This window comes from Peromyscus leucopus, chromosome 9, assembly GCF_004664715.2.
Source record: "Peromyscus leucopus breed LL Stock chromosome 9, UCI_PerLeu_2.1, whole genome shotgun sequence".
Lineage (NCBI taxonomy): Eukaryota > Metazoa > Chordata > Mammalia > Rodentia > Cricetidae > Peromyscus > Peromyscus leucopus.
In genome coordinates this window covers 53,920,578-53,937,041 of record NC_051070.1, presented here as the reverse complement: position 1 = coordinate 53,937,041, position 16,464 = coordinate 53,920,578, and the positions used below count along the sequence as shown (strand labels likewise).

Genomic DNA, 16,464 nt, shown 5'->3' with positions numbered 1-16,464 from the left:
CTGAAGTTCGGTCTTGCTAACTGTGGTGAGTTCCTTTACCACGCTGAAGGTGTGGCGCTGAGGGTGCTGGGAGCTAGAGGCATCCTCGAGAGGCAGGACCCGGGCTCTACTCTCTCTCTCTCTCGCTCTCTGCCAAGCCAGGTAGGCAGGAAAGCAGGGTGTAGCACGTGAGACCTGGAAATTGAACTACCAGACAAGCGGTAAAGATTGATGATAGATGGCAGATTTCTAAGGGACAGATAAATAGGCAGATGATAGAAAATAAACAGATAGAGCCGTCCATCATACTTGCAAAAGTATATCCTCAGATATAATTTATATTTATAAGTCCAGTGCCTTACTAATGACCCCCTAGCACCATTTTAACACACTATATAATTAATTAATTAAAAAATAATAAAGGAAATCTCCATCCTTTTCTCCACTAAAGCCCTTTCTTTACCTCTAAATTTTCTCACTGATTTTTCAGGGATTCACGGAAAGAATTTCTGAAGTTAACCACAGGCAAATGATTTCCCTGCACAACCATTTATAATAATAATAACAACAATAGTGTGAAATCTTATATCACATCGCATATTTGAATACACTAAGATGAAAATAATGAAAAAATACAAACGCTAGAACAGCTGCCTTCAGTCAGCCTTTCCTCACTATGACTCAAATCCAAAAGCAAGGGGCAGAAGAATACAGGGGACATTGAAAATACAAGGCAAAGCTTTACAGGGAAATCCAGCAAAGGCAGAGAAAATATTCACAGCAGTGGCCCAGAGCCATTGTTATAGAGAAGGTTTAAGATTATTAAAGGAAGGAAAGACAGAATCTACTCATATACATTCAAGTATGCTAGTTACATGTTTTCTGTGTCTGCTATGCATGTATATGTAGATTGTTACATGTGCACATGTATATGCCCCTCAAACATAAAAAGAGGCTACATCGCTGTCATGCTATTTCTTATCCATCAGATGATTGAAAACTTAGAAGACAATACATCCCATTGCGCACTGTATGGAAAGCAGGCTCTCCCACACAACACTGGATTACTTAACACCCATGTGACTGCTCAAGCAAGGACAATTCCTTATAAAAATGAGTAAACATGTTCAGTTTCAACCATAAATCCTAGGTCTAGGAAAATACACTAAAAGAACAGAATGCCTCTAACCACGTGAATCTTTGTTATTGTTGCTTGTAATTTTGAAATACTGAAAAAAATCTAAAGTTCACTCATGGAGACATAGTGAAATAAACTACAGTCTATTCACACAGTGGAATACTATGCAGCTATAGAAAAGAATAGGGGAGCTGCCTGTGGGTCAGGACAGTGTCCAGGATATATTGTTAGGTGAAAACAGAAAATTGCAAAAGAGTCTGCAGAAATGGATAGGAGCTAGGGGACAACCTTTATCTGGAGAAGAGACCTGTGCTAGTTAGTGGCAGGGCTTCCGGAGGAGGTAGCAGTAGGTGGCTTCCCATACTGACCAACCTTACACAGAGTATCACACCCACACCCTAGGTTCCAGTGGCATAGGTGTCATTATAATTGAAAACATTAGCCCCAACAACAGAAATCAGACCAATTGCCAACATACCAAAACAAAACACTGTGTGTCCTCTTCCCAACTGGCCTGGACACTTCTGGGTAGTCTTGGTGTTTGTGCTAGTAAACTTTGCGTTCTGAGAGCCTTAGAAAGTCTGAGCACCCTGGCACACATTTGTAATCCTAACACTCAGGAAGGATTGTGAGTTTGAAGAAAATCTGGACTACATAGTGAGACTAACATCATCTACAGAAGAATAACAACCATATGAACACACAGTGACCACGTGTCTTGTTTGCCTGGGGTGGTCATGGTTTATGCTTGGCTTCTCTGTGTTATATTTCTTTACCTGTTAAGTGTCCATGTACTGCCTTTTCCATAAGTGAGGCACTCAAGAAATACCTACTAAATTTAATGGAATAATTTTGAATGTGTCTCACATCTGTCTGTGGATCAGCAAAATCCTCTAGACATTTCTCAGGAGCAAGCATAATGTAATAAGATATACTGATTGAAGTTGTAGGAGGAAATATAAGAAGATAGGATCGTTAAGCAGCTACATTCATCTTAGCTTGAAAGTGCACGTGATGGAAGTGAGGAAATGTGAAGAGCCAAACAGGTATCATGACCATTCTCATTCCTCTTCTATTTGCTTGGAATAATAACTGTTTCTGAATTGGACTGACTTACTCTGAGTTATTCTGAGGGGCAAGGTGTATATATGTATTATTAAAAAAAAAAAGAAGAAGAAGAAAACTATGTACAAAATAGCCCAAGTCTGCTTCCCAAATGGGTTTCAGGCATTTTTCAATTCTTTTTCTAGAAGTAACTGAAGTGGGAGCAGGGACTGTAGAGGTAAAAAGAGGTTTCAGCTGATGATGCGGGCTGTGGGGTCTTGTTTTGGTGATGTGGGGCTGTGGAGTCCTGGTGAAGCTGTTCTGTGGAGTCCTGTGTTGGTGATGGGGGGGGGCTATGGTGGAAGGGACTGGAAGTGAGGTAACCTGGCTTCTGATTTTCCTCAGGTGTTCTGTAACTGGGTCATGAGTCACCTCTGTGTTCTCTACCTGCAAGATAATGACCAAAGCTGAGGCCATGGCTGACAAAACTTGCGAAGTTGGCTTAGATGATAAATTATCTGTAATTTATAAATATACATATAAATTTTATATTTTGTAAATTATAATATATAGCATGTGAATGATACCTGAAAATCTGCATTGAGAGTTAGAAGGAAGAAGAGAAGTAGGAGGAGGTGGGAAAGGTGGGGAGAAGGAATAGGAAGAGAACCTCCACATCCTAAGTAATAACTTACTTTGAATAACTTACTTTGAACAAAGAGCGACAGGTAGAGAGCATACCTCACCACCGTGGTTGCTGCAACCAGAACATGCTCCGGAGCAGCCCTCCCATACAGGTAGCCTTCAGAAGTACAAGACTGATACAAAACACCCCCAGTTGCTATCACACTAGCAATGTCTTTACAAGAAAATATATGAGAGAATTAAAAATAGAAAAATATGCGTGCATTTGTTTCTGTGTTTAACAATACCAAAACAAGCACAGAAAGGGTAAATTCATGAAATGGAGATTTACTAACCTGGAAGAAAGGGAACAGGAATAGTGGAGATTAAAATGTAGTAGTGCCACTGCCTTAAGGACAATTCGGTGCTCAATTTCAGCTTTAGAACTATTTTAACATTTCACATATTAAAATAACCATGTTATTTTAGCATTAGGAAATGGATTTCAACAAAAGGAACCATGCACAGCAAAGCAGAATGTCAGCATCGAACAATTCAGTCTCTCCAGGTTGGTGGCTGCTCCCCAGGGTAACCTAGGGATTGTCACCAGTCAAACAAAGCAGACACCTTTATCCAACAGACATTCACAGTGTGCCAGTTCCAGCCCACACCCGGTGGACACCGCTGTGAGAGCAGGACCCATGAGGCATGTGCAGTCTAGTCCAATCGGGATCCTACCCAGAGGTTAAAAACCACTACTTTCATGTAAACCCAGGCTGGCCCAGGTTAGCAGGACCACTAGACACTGACTTTCGTGGGTTGTATTTGAAAGTGTTTCCAGAGGTTGAAGAATTTTCTAAGCCCTTGGTTCAATTTCCTAGGATAGGAAAGAAAAAGAAGGGAGAGAGGGGAAGAGGAAGTTGAAAGAGATTTTGTTATTCACAGGTGAGAAGATCCTTAATAAATACTGCATACAAATTCCATATAGTTATGCAAGATAACACATTTTGGGATTCATTTAAAATTCTGTCTTCTATTTCAGTCAGGGGCATATACCTGTTGTCCCAATTACTCTAGAAAAAAGGCGGCAAAGTTGCTTGAGCCCAAGAATTCAAAATTAGTCTTAACAAAATAGCAAGACCTTTCCTCCCAATAAAATAATGAGATAACATCATCATCATCACCATCACCATCATAAAATAATAATAATAATAATAATAATAATAATAATAATAATAATAATAATACAGTCTTCCCTGCAAGAATGCAAGTTGGGGCAGAAAAGGCCCAGGAAGGCACTCAGAATAAGCAGCTAACCAAGCCTTTGGTTTGAGTTTCAGTGATCTGGATGTGTGATCTGGGTGGAGCAGGTCACATTCATTCCTACTCCTGGGACAAAGCCATTCTTATCCCATTTTAAGAACCCAAGGGAGCCAGGAGGTGGTGGTGGTATGCGCCTTTAATCCCAGCACTCCGGGAAGGCGCAGACGGGTCTCTGTGAATTAGAGTGAGTGCCAAGACAGCCGGGACTACAGGAGAAACTCTCGAACTCCTCCCCCAACAAAAAGAACACCGGTGAAGTCTCCACACAAGAGTAAGGGACACCGAAATCCTCCACCGGTAGTGCATTTTATTCAGGGTTGCGCTACCCAAGAGCCTCTGGAGTTGAGTAGTCCTTAAGCGGCCGTAATTGACGCGGGACTCCAAGCCTCAGAGGAGCCGGGGAGAGGGGATGGTCAGCAAACCTCCAGTGAAAAAGAGCTGCATACAAAACACCACTTTGCGAATTCTGGTGCCTGGCGCCAGGCAAGAGTTTGGAGAGTGGGTTAGGGATTTCTCTGTGCTCCTACCTCTTAAACCCCGAGTTGAACAGCGCTCTCCCCTATAAGGATGCTTTTCACCATTTTTGAGCGGCTAGAAAACGTTTTCAAGTTTGAAATAGCATGTAATGATCTTATCAAAGAAGGGCAACGTATTTGAACTCAGGTCTGTTAATCTCAAGTGCTGCCCAAGGCACCTTTTTCTTCTAGATTTCTTAATGGTGCATATTATTCGCCACTGAATGACAAAGCCCTGGTAGCTTCGGGCTTTACAGTTTTATCCAGGGTCGCCCCAGATCTGGGAAAGCGGGAATCCAGCTCAGCATATCTGGAGCGCCCGGGGCGGAGCCCTCAAAATCCCAAGTATGTCTCCAGCCTTGGAGGTTCTCCTGAGTAAACATCCATCAGGAGGCCTTTCCCCTACACCTCCGGGAGTGGGTGGAATAGCACAATTTTCCAAGGAAGTCCCAGAAGAAGTTTTAATTCACATTAAAAATACGTCTCAATGTTTTCTCTACATATGTATACCGAGGATATATCGCAGAGGATAAAGGAATAAAACATCTACGAATATAAAGCCTTATTTACGGTGATTTAAAAAAAAAAAAAAAAACAGAGACTCTCTAAAACTATGAACTCATTCTGTTAAGGTCCATCTGTAATGTAGGACATTTTGCTGTTACTTTGAATCATACTCAGAAAAACTAATGAATAGATAAGTAAATCTAAACACACGCAAAAATAAATAAGACTATTATTTGTTTATTTGCGGATGTTTTCAATCTTTCTCCCAATTTTTCCACTTTTCCAGGGTGTGAATAATAATTTTTATGATCAGAAAAAAAAACGAAAACAAGATAAAATGTCAATATGTGTTTGGGTTATTACAGAATTTGAGATCCCTGAGGGCAAAAGGTGGGGAGTACGGGTTTATTTGAGGGTAACACTATGGGCATATCGGCCAGCAAGAAGTAGTCCTCCCGACCCCTCCTCTCTCCCATCCACATTTCTGAGTAGAAAAAAAAAATCTGGACACATATAGCTTCATCATAAAGATTACATGATATGTATCTGAAATTATTACACAATTATTTAGTCGCAAAAAAATCAAATTTGCTGAAATTTTTCTACAAATTTTTGTTTTTCAAAACTGTGCTCTAGACCTGGGAGATGGTTCAGACTAAAGACGCTTGATGGATCCCGGGGACACCCTCAAGTTGCCCTCTGCTCTCCACACCTGGGATTGCAATCCTCCCTTTCCAATAAATAATTTTGTTTTTCAATTTTTGTGCTTTCTGGCTGGAGAGAGGGTTTTCATCGAGAATTTCAGAAAATAACATCTAAACCTCTCGTGTAACCGTGGATTTTCATGAGACGGTTTAAAAAACATTTTATCTGAAATTCTCTTAAATCTCTAGTGAGATTTTTTTTTATTTTAAACGATATGTTTAAATCCTGTATTGGGAATGAAACACCAAACCCCGGTTTCTTGATCTCATTAGCATGAGCCTCTGGCGGCTGGAGGATTCTTGTTTACACGGTGTCCTGCTTATTCCTCTAATCTTTCTCCTTACCTCATGAAAACAAAGTGTGAGAAAGGTTCGCCCTTTGTCCCAAACCCCACACATTTGTTGTATTACACAGCCAAGACCATATCTGCCCACTCTCTCTGTGTCCTACCTCGAACACCACGGAGACACACTGTATACTCCGCCCAAGCCGTGTCCAAGGAGCGTTCTGGAGATCTAAGGCGGGGCAAAACTTCCCATGTATCCACGCTTGCTCAAGATGCGCTTTAAGACAGGAGAAGAAACCCGGGAAAGAGACGAGGTGAACCTATCTCTAAGTTTCTCCGGGGCAAGAATTAACCTTACTTCCCAACCACTACAAAAATACTCAGAGATAGCCAGAGTACCCGCCCCTCAACACAGCCTCTGTGCCTCAATTTCTCTTCCCTGTAAGTGACAGATCAGCGCTGCGCTTCCTGTACTGGACTAAAGACTAGCTCCACTGGCTGTGTGGGGCGTTAGGGTCCCCGAGAAGGAATCCAGCTTAGCCCCAGCTGAGGAACCCCTCTCTTCTCATTCCAGCTCTCTATTCCTCAGTTTTTCTTTGCCCTGGGAGTGTATACTGGAAAACCAGATGGATTGGTTGCCCTGAAACTCCGAGTTAGCGCCTTCCAGGTACATCCTCTCGATGCGCGCCTCTGTCGGGAGTCCTCGGGAGCTCCTCGAAGCACCCTCTTGAGATACAGGCCACGCCCTTCTCCTCGTCTTTGTTTTTGAGAAGGGTCAGTCCTCCCAGAAAGGTGACCAGGGATTGAGGGCGAACAGAAGGGCCCAAAAGCCAGAGTTTGGGGAGGAGGGTGTTGGGTTAGCACGTGGTTTCTTTGGGAACCAATGGAGCACGGTAATTTTGTCACCGGGTCCTGGTCCCCTACCCTGCAGACAAGGCCAAAGGAAGGCGTGGCCTGGACCTTGATTGTACGTCCAGGAGTCTCTTAGACCCGCCATCACAAAAGGGGAAGTTAGGCGTACTGACACCTGGTAGTAGTAGAGAACTTGGCAGCTCCGCCCCCTAGGCCTCAGAGATGCTGCTGAGCCGGGTCACCTCCACTCCCTTCTCCGTGGACGACATCCTCAGGCTGGAGGGTGAGCAGAACGATGCCAAGACTCCGTCACAGTGGGAGTTGCATAGGAACCCAGAAAAGCCTCAGTACCTAACAATGGACCTGGAATCGGGAGGGTCAGAGAGCGTCGGCGGCGACAGGGCACAAGCTGGATCAGACCCTCTTCGGTTCTCCTGGGAGGCAGTCGTGGAGATGGAGCCAGGTGAGTAAGAACCCAGGTTTCCTCGGCATTATTGAAGGAGTGAGTCGTCACTGATGGAGAGACTGCATCTTCTGAGGTCTCACCCCATCTTCCCTCATTTTAGGAGTCCAAAAGACAGCCTCCCTGTTCCTAGCCAAGCCTCCTAAGGACTTGAATTGTAGGGTGTTTCTTCCCACAGCCACCCCTCTGCTAGCCACAAAAACATGATTCCACTGGAGCCTGGTTCTGAGAGCTGCTTTCTCCCCCCAAACTTCTTTACCATAACTTAGTTTATGCTCCATCACTACTGCCCTTGCCTGCCTAGCCCAAATCTTTCTGGAGGAAACAACTTAGGCTTGTTGATTTATCTGGGGACACACACACACACACACACACACACACACACACACACACACACACACTTCTCTATAGAGAAAATGGGAGAGAAGGAATAAGTCTCTCCTCTCTCTCTCTCTCTCTCTCTCTCTGTGTGTGTGTGTGTGTGTGTGTGTGTGTGTGTGTGTGTGTGTTGCTTTTCAAGTGGACCTGAGGGCACTTAAGAATAACTAGGACCCTAGTTAAGAGACTAAACCCTCCGAATCCTAGAATCTGGTCCAAAGTGCATGGGCAAGCAGAGAGGTCCAGGAACCTATCCTTAGCTTGTGGAAAGAGAAGGGACAGACAGGGAGTTTATGTTCTGATAGCTTTCTACAATCAAAGTGGTATATGGGTAGGAAAGGCCTGCTACTGGAAGAATGCAATGGCCACTGTCCTCCTACCCCCGCCAGTGTGCCAGGAGTAGTCACACCTCCAGTCCGAGGTGGGGAGGAGAGTAGATTGGCACCACCAGCCTCCCCTACCAAGCCAGGCTGCATATAATCAATCACAAGGGCACCTTCAGAAGTACCCTCGGACTTGAGGCTGTTTATCAACTGTCCTCCAGAAGCCTGGACAACACTTTGTTGTGTTAGAAAAGAAACCCTTGGGTTTTCTGTGGTGGACACTAAACATTCAATTCCTGGGTACGGGTCTGCTAACTTGAAGTTCCTTTCAGCTTTGCTGAGAAAGGGTTATGACAGCTTCTCTCCCAGCCACAGGCACACCTGGGGTGTCCCTTGACTAGCACCCTGTCCTTTGCCACTGTGATAGACACACAGGGCCCATCCCAGCCTGGCCCTGAGGGCTGTAGGTCAGGGAAATGGACCATCCGGCAGGCTTCCCCACAACATGTGATGTGTATGCATCCCCATCTGACCCTCTTGATGTCTTGAAAGCAGGGCTCAGAGCTCTCCAGTTGTGACTAAGAGGGTGCAGGATGCTAACTCTTCACTTTCTATTTATTTATTATTTATTTATTTAGGTTTTGGACTTTTTTTTTTTTTTTGAGACAGGATCTCACCATGGTTGAAATTAACCTTTAGTGTGTCTGTTGGCGAGGAGGGGTAGCAAATCATTTCCATTGTCTAAACATGAAATTCAAGGAAGCCAAATGCCATCTTGTGTTCAGTTCCCTGCTGTTTGTCCTACCACAGCTAAGTCCTATGGGACCCAGGGCTCCCATTAATAAATCGAGTTTATTTTCAGTCAGCTTCAATGACCTCAGCTTCTGAGGGTACGTTTTTTCGTAATTTTTGAGATCTACAGTTAAAGTTTCTACTGTCTTTTTGGATTTACCCGTGGGGGGGGGGGGCTCTTTTCCTGACGGGGACTTTGAAACTATGACTAGCCTGGAGCTGGCTATGTAGATCAGGCTGACCCGAGCTTAGAGTGATTGGAAGGCCTTTGCTGAGTCAGCGACTTTCAGTTGGCGGCTCCTGCTCGCTCTCGATCTGCCACATCGCTGGAGGTCAGTCTCATTTAGATTTTTAAAACGAACACTCCTATTTTCCCACTTTTGGTGTCCTCGGTTTCTATGAGCACAGATGCCCCTGGGGTGGGGGTCTCTCCCCAAACTTTAAACAGTAGTCCTTTCCCAGAAGTTATGCCCTGGGCTAGAGGTTGAGAATCAGGATCTCAACCCCAGCCATCCGGCCCTCCTGAGGGCCTTTGGCCCGTTTTGCCCTCACTTCGGGGCCCTTAGATGTTCCCTTCGGTGTCCCTGGATTTCCCCCGATGTGAGTTTCCTCTCCGTCCTCCTTGGAGAACAGAGCTTAAGCCAAGACAAGAGACATGGAAAGCAAGGGGGGGGGGGGCTGCATTTAGGCGGGTCTGCGCATAGTCACAGACCGGCGGAGGGAAGGACCACAAGGGAACCCCCACGGGGGCCACCGGCTTGCCAAAGGGACCCTAAAGGAGGTAGGGACTGTTTATCAAAATGCCAAAATGTGGATCTCAACTTCGCATATCGAAGAGAACCTCTATTTCCAAACCTGTGAGTCGGGATCAGGACATATCTGGCTTTTTATCTGCTCAGGAACCATCTTGTTCTTAATTTGCACCGCAGAGCATCCTGCTTATGAAGTTTAAGGTCCAGCACCATTCTGATAGGCCCGCGCACTCACGTTTTAAGATTCCTCAAACTGTTGGACTACCAGACACCAATGAAGCAAATAGGCACATGTGATCCGGGATCTTCTGTTGGCGAAACAAAAAGTGCACGGAGGTGGAGGGGAGTGGATCACAGTATATCAGACTTGACTTAGGCTGAGAAATAGAGCAACTGAGACCCACCGGGGAGGCGGGTAGAGAAGGGTGAGGACAAAGGGATGCTCAGTGAAGGCTGCCAGGGAGTGAGTGGGCTGTCTAGGGAAAGCAACCAGAGCCTATTGCTGGTTGTTGACAGTGTTCCTTCCATGTGACTGTAGAGACTCCTCCGCGCGCGACCTCCCTGCTTGGAGCTGGGAACCCGAGGATGGAGCGCGGTGCGGGCGACGGCGGCGGCGACAGCGTACACCGAGGCGGCCCGGCGCCGGCCCGGATGCGGCTGCGGCGGAAGCCCCGCGTGCTCTTCTCGCAGGCCCAGGTGCTGGCCCTGGAGAGCCGCTTCAAGCAGCAGCGGTACCTGTCTGCCCCTGAGCGCGAGCACCTGGCCAGCGCGCTGCAGCTCACGTCCACGCAGGTCAAGATCTGGTTCCAAAACCGGCGCTACAAGTGCAAGAGGCAGCGCCAGGACCAGACCCTGGAACTGGCGGGCCACCCACTGACGCCGCGCCGGGTGGCAGTCCCCGTACTGGTGCTGGACGGCAAGCCCTGCCTGGGTCCCGATGCTCCCGCGTTCCCGGCTCCCTACGCGGCCACCGCGTCCCATTCTTGCTTTGGCGGCTACTCGGGCACTCCCTATAGTGCTAGCTACTCCGGCCGCTACACCGGCGCTGGCCCCGGGCCACTCACACCACTGGCCAGCTCTGGCTTCAGCCCAGGTGGCCCGAGTGCCGCCCCGCAGGGCCATCTGCCCGCCACGCTACAGGGAGTCACGGCCTGGTGAAAAGCCGGAGCTCAGCTACTGCCATTAAGGGCCTGGTGCCTGGTCCCCTCCCCTTTCCAGCTGCTCGCATCCAGCGAGTTGAGCGTCCGCCAACGCGCTGGAAAGCTGCGATCGGTCTTGCGCAGTCCTCCTTACTGATCTGCCCAGAGGAGCGGCGCTGAGAACATTCTTTCCCTCCGAGATGGAGCTGGGCTTTGGCTGGCCACCTAGATGCTATGAAAAGAGGATAGTATGGTGGCTAACAGTTTGGAAGCAGGTGATTCTGAGCCACAACCCACTTTAAACAATTGCAAGCATCCTGGAGGCCTGGGGATCAAGGCTGTCCGCACTCCATCCCTTAAAGAAACAAGTGCGCAGGGTAGTGGGGATGCAGGGTTGAGAAGAGAAAAATATCAAGCCGCTGAAGATACCAAAGGACACGAGCCTGAAAGTGCCCCAGACATGGTTTTAGGGTTTAAGCATCCTGGACCTCCCGGAACACCCACCGGAGAGCACTTTCCCTGGTGGTGATCTCACCTCCAGAGAGGCCTCTCTACTCTCAGCAACTGCATTTTGTTCAGGGAACAGCCGGACGAGTAAATGAGCTAACTATATTCGGTGTGTTTGCGTGTTATAGACAGCAGGACCCTCAAGAGGTTCTCAAAGGGCGTGGTGACATGCACCTGTAATCCCAGCACTCAGGAGACCCAAGCGGGAGCATTGGGGAGTTCGAGGCCAACCTGGGCTACATAAGGAGCCCCTGTATCCAAAGCAAAATAAGTCTAGTGAGATAGTTGATTCAGCCCTGAAGGTAGGTTATCAGGTTTCTCCTAGTAACTTTTCTCCTCTTTGTAGATACTCTTAGGGGGACATTTAAAGTTCCCACCAGGAAAATATCCCTGCCCCCACCCCAGGCTAATTTAAAAAGATAGTAGAAATTTTAACTGTGGGATCTTTAAAATTATAAAAAAAAATTTACACTCCCCCAATCTTGTTATTCAACCTGAAGACTGAAAATAAACTCTATTAATGGGAACACGGGATCAAATAGGAGTTTAGCTTTGGTAGGAGAAATAGAGCAGGGGCTTGAAGTAGAAAAATGTGCCACCAGCTTCCTTGGACTTCATTTCCAACCACGAGAATCCCAATTCTGTACTCCCTCAACTGATATCAAAAGCTAAATTCTATTATTGAACAGGTTTCCGTATTTAATTAAAAGGGACTCCCTTAAGTTGTTTCCGTTGAAGTGAGGAAGGGGCGTGGTTCGATCTTCTCTGAAAGATGCTCAACTGTTGGCAGCTTGCATCCTTTAAGAGTAAAATGCCTAAGCAAGGGCAAACCAAAGCCACTGTTCCAACTTAAAATCTGCTGCCACTTTCTCCCTTTTACATTTGTTCACTGGTGGAGGGAGGAGGTGCATGCCTTGCCGTGGTGCCTATAGTCAGAGGACAAAGAGAAGGAGTCCTCTCTCCTCTCACCCTGTGGGTTTGGGTGCTGGAACCCAGGCTTAGTGGCCAGCACCTTTATCCACAGCACCATCTCTATGCTTCAGTATCACTTTCTCTCAGGCCTTCCTTTTGTTCTCTTCCTCTTGTTTTTCATTTCTTCACTGTTAATAAACGTCTGTTTAGAAGTGCATCAGTGTCCTGTAATTCGAGTTGTGCCCTGGGGCTTAAAAGACAGACGTGTACAATAATGGCCGGAGAGGTAGCTCGAAGGGTAGAGTGGGAGCCTTGCATGTGGGAGACCCTGAACTGGATCCCCACCACTTCAGAAACTCAGCGCTGTGGCACAGGCTTGTAATTCCAGCCCTCTGGAGGTGGAAGCAGAAGCAGAGGCAACAGGGCTATCCTTGGCTATGAAGCCAGTGCAGGTCTGCCTGAGCAACATGAGACCCTGTCTAAATAAAATTAAATTTTTTTAAAAAAAAGCAGTACATATTCATATTTGAAAATCCCAATAAGAGCTAAAGACTCAACTGATATCTCTATCCTGTGAGAATCCTCAGCTGGGGTCTCCTGACTCTCCCTTTGAAGAGTGTGCTTACCAAAGGAGGGAGCAATTTTTTTTTTTTTTTTGACACTGGTGCTAGATCAGGACAGACATCTTTCAGTTCAGTGTTGCCAATGAAGCCTATCAAGTTTTCCTAAGAAGTCCCCCCAAAAAAAGCTCCCTTGCACAGGCCCCACCCGAGATAGATACATAGAGTATCACATTCTAGATCGTTGGAACAGAGCAGGAAATTAATGTTATCCCCCTTCCCCTTTCCTGTCTTTCTGGCCTAGAAAAGTCATAGAAGCAACAGTGTGCTGTGTTCTGGATAGGTCCTGGCTCTTGGATTAAGCCAAGTTAGACTCCCAGGCCTTCCCACCCAGGGGGAGCACTCTGGAAGAAAGCCAAGAGGATGGGGGCTCCCTGAGTGAAAGGCAGGCAGGCTCAGGTCTGCCCTGCTGGGTCATCGCAGCTGCACCTTCCCTGCAGAGGCACAAGAGCAAATGAGAGATGGCTGCTGTCCTTCGGGCCTTTATTATCTAAGCTAGGGAAAGGCAATTCGGGAAAGGTGTCTGAAAATAGAAGGTGGTGTAGACTGTGTGTCTGACAGACAGGACAGACAAAAGCTCCGGAAAGAAACCCCAGCTGGGGATGGTGTAAGTGGAAGCTGTGGAGAAGAGGTGGGTGACTTCGGTGATGAGTGTGGGAAGGACTCTGTTTCTCCCAGAGAGGCCCAGATCTTTGCTATGGAGACAAACAGAGGTTCCAATGTTGGGGCCACCGTCCTGTTCCAGGGGTCTGAGCTGCACATCAAGGCGTGCATTTGAGAGTTTGGGAGTTACACGCAATTCACTGAAACTCCATTCAGTGGCCCCCCTTTTCTTTCAAACACGGACCATGTCACATGTCACAACCAAGCTTGAGGAAGGCCCAGGACACACAGTAATGTGAAGACCCCACGTCTTTTGTTACCCGCATCCCCTAGTTTTCTGTGACACCTCTGGCTAGCCTCAGACATAAAAACAATAACAATGACAGAACCCAGTACACACATATCCTAGAGGGAACTCTTTTTCTGAAGATAGGAAGTCTGGGCGTCTCAGGACACCAAAGATTTGTTCCTTAAGGAAAGGGGAGAAGAGAAAACTCTTTTCTCCCCACTGCGCCCAACAGTTGCTGTGAAAAGCACCCCATACACACCCCAGCCTTGGAAAGTCCCCAACCCCCAGCTGTCAGTCTTCGCTGTAATCTGTCCAGTACTAAAAGCTGCCTGCCGCTTTGTGAGTCCCTCGCTGGTGCTTATCCTCACGGGGCTTTTACTGGGGAGGGAGCTGCTCTGTAAGCAACCCTAGCCTTATCTGCATCCTTCAGACCCATCACTCCAGTCACCTCTTAATGTTCACAAGTCCCCCAAATGGGAAGTAATTGACCTCTAAACAAAACAAAAAAGCTCTCAGAGAGATAGCAAAGGTTCCTGTCCTGACTGTCCCAGGGCCAGGGGCTTCACCTAGGCCAGGTGGGTGAGTCAATACATTTGCAGACTTTCTGGCTCCTGATCCTTCATCTCCCAGCCCATCCCCCCCCCCACCCCATCCCCTTAAGTCCACTGGTTCCCAGGCTGTGTACCAAATAGAGTCTAGACGGGGGTTGTGAAAGATTTGAGGCATTTACTTTTTGTAATGCTATCATCATCAATGTTATCACCACCACCACCATCATCTTTCCGAGTTGGAGGGTGTATGTCAATCTTTTAAAGCTTCTATTCGGAAAGTATCTAGAATTCCCAGCGTTCATGTGCCCTCCTTATAAGAATCAGCTCAATGACTGGATCTTTTTCTTTGCTGGGAAAGAAGGGGACTAAGGTTTAAACCTTAGTTTAAAGCTCAGTGCCCTCAGCCCTCTCCTTGGGAAGGATGACAGCGAGTTAGTTGTTGTATCATTTTGGCCCCAGTTTAATCAGGAACATGCTCTGTGACCTTGAGTCGGCCTTCTAACCCCTGTGCTTGTTCTCTCCATCTGTAAAACTAAGGAGCAAGAATTCCGAGGCCATCATTCTAACTCTGGGTGGCTCTCTGTTGCTTTCGCACACCCTTTCATTTTTAAAACTAAGAGATATATAGATACTATGTCCAGAACACTACATAAAACATCTAGACACTGTTTAAAGGACACTTGAAAAGCGAACAGATTCTGTCAACAATCCACAGTTAACCACTCAATCACGGGGTGCCTGCCCTCCCATATCCCTCCCAAAATGCAACCTCTCCTCTCCCCCCATCCCCCAGAGGAGGTCCCAGCTGCTGAGATGGAGATTTTCAGGCTTTTTATTATGGATCTGGTCATGTGGATGCTTCCTTCAGCTGTGATTTAATTGTGTCTGGTTTTGAAGGGTACTGGGGATCAACCTGTGTGGATTCTTTTGTGACTGGCCTCTTTTATTCCATGTGCTGTGTGGGGATTCATCCAGGCTGTTGGATGTAACTTAGGTTAGTTGGTGTGCTGCACTAGAAGGTGCTGGGTGTGTGTACTTTAATGCCTGTGTTAACCGATAGTGTAGGTCATTTATAGCTGGGAACATCACACTGCTTTCTTTAGTGGTGCCACTTCTCATGGGCACAGCTGGAATCTACAGCTGGGGGTTGTCTCTTCTTGCTACTGTGACTTGCTGGGCAATGAGCTACCTGCTAGTGGGCTTCTCTTCATTTGTGAAGAGTTGTGAGCAGGTGTGTGTGTGTGTGTGTGTGTGTGTGTGTGTGTGTGTGTGTGTTATTATGGATGAACCCAAGGCCTCACGCATGCCAGGCAAGTGCTCTACCACTGAGACACATCCCCAATGCTAGATTTCTATGGATGTAGTGAGTACCCACCTACCACTGGTCTACCCTCATAACTACTCCATTATTTCACTCAGGATTCACCTCTTCCATCAGATACAGGCAAACTGACCCCTCTCTATTCACAAATGCAACCAATTTTGGATATTTTTCTAAATATTAAAAAAAAAAACTCCAACAGTTCCAGAAAGTGAGCGTTGCCTTCCCTTAAATACTGTCCCCACATATGAAGCGATATCTAATATAGTGAGTACCCTCAGTCACCTAGAGACACCTAGCAGATACAGGATGGTACCTGTGTATGGAGGGGTGTCTGTGCAAACACTGTACTGTTTTAACAAAAGACCTGACATCCGTGGATTTCGGCATCTAAGGAAGAGGTGCCCTAGAATCAGTTTCACAAAGACCCTGAGGGATGACTACTCCCATCCAACAGAAGATCTATGCAAGGGCCCCAGAGGTGACAGTCACCCCGAGTTAGTGACAACTGTAACTATGGCCCTGACCCTCTGTTCTCCATCCTGTGGCTTTGTGAGTACCTACTTCCAGAGTCTCCTACCAACCCCGTAACTATCAGGTGACTTTGTCTTCTTTATGCTACCAGTAAAAGCTGCAGCAGATGGATTTTTGGAAATCATCAAAAGGGGATAAACAAGGACTAGGGGTGAGCTCAGTGGGAGATGGGTGAGGTCCTGTGTGGTCAACCCCCAGTATCCATTAAGGAAATGAAAACCAACAACCAAAGTTAAAGGATTATATAATGTTAAAGTGTCGAGGCTGGGGGTGTGGCTCAGTTGACTGCATGCTCACCTAACCTGCC

At 46.8% G+C, this 16,464-nt stretch overlaps 1 protein-coding gene across 1 annotated transcript; it reads left to right on the top strand.

Moving 5' to 3' along the window:
- Window positions 1-5,902: 5,902 nt before the first annotated feature.
- Nkx2-6 (NK2 homeobox 6) lies at window positions 5,903-11,432 on the top strand. The gene is made up of 2 exons (XM_028883173.2): window positions 5,903-7,436; window positions 10,220-11,432. The coding sequence occupies exons 1-2, from the start codon at window positions 7,196-7,198 to the stop codon at window positions 10,837-10,839; spliced, it is 861 nt and encodes a 286-aa protein (XP_028739006.1). The 5' UTR covers window positions 5,903-7,195; the 3' UTR covers window positions 10,840-11,432.
- The last annotated feature ends 5,032 nt before the right edge of the window (window positions 11,433-16,464 follow it).

Bases quoted from the DNA above. Each gene is read 5' to 3' on its own strand.
- Nkx2-6 (XM_028883173.2), top strand. From the start codon at position 7,196: ATGCTGCTGAGCCGGGTCACCTCCACTCCCTTCTCCGTGGACGACATC. The intron at 7,437-10,219 runs GTGAGTAAGAAC...ATGTGACTGTAG, and splicing joins AGTCGTGGAGATGGAGCCAG to AGACTCCTCCGCGCGCGACC.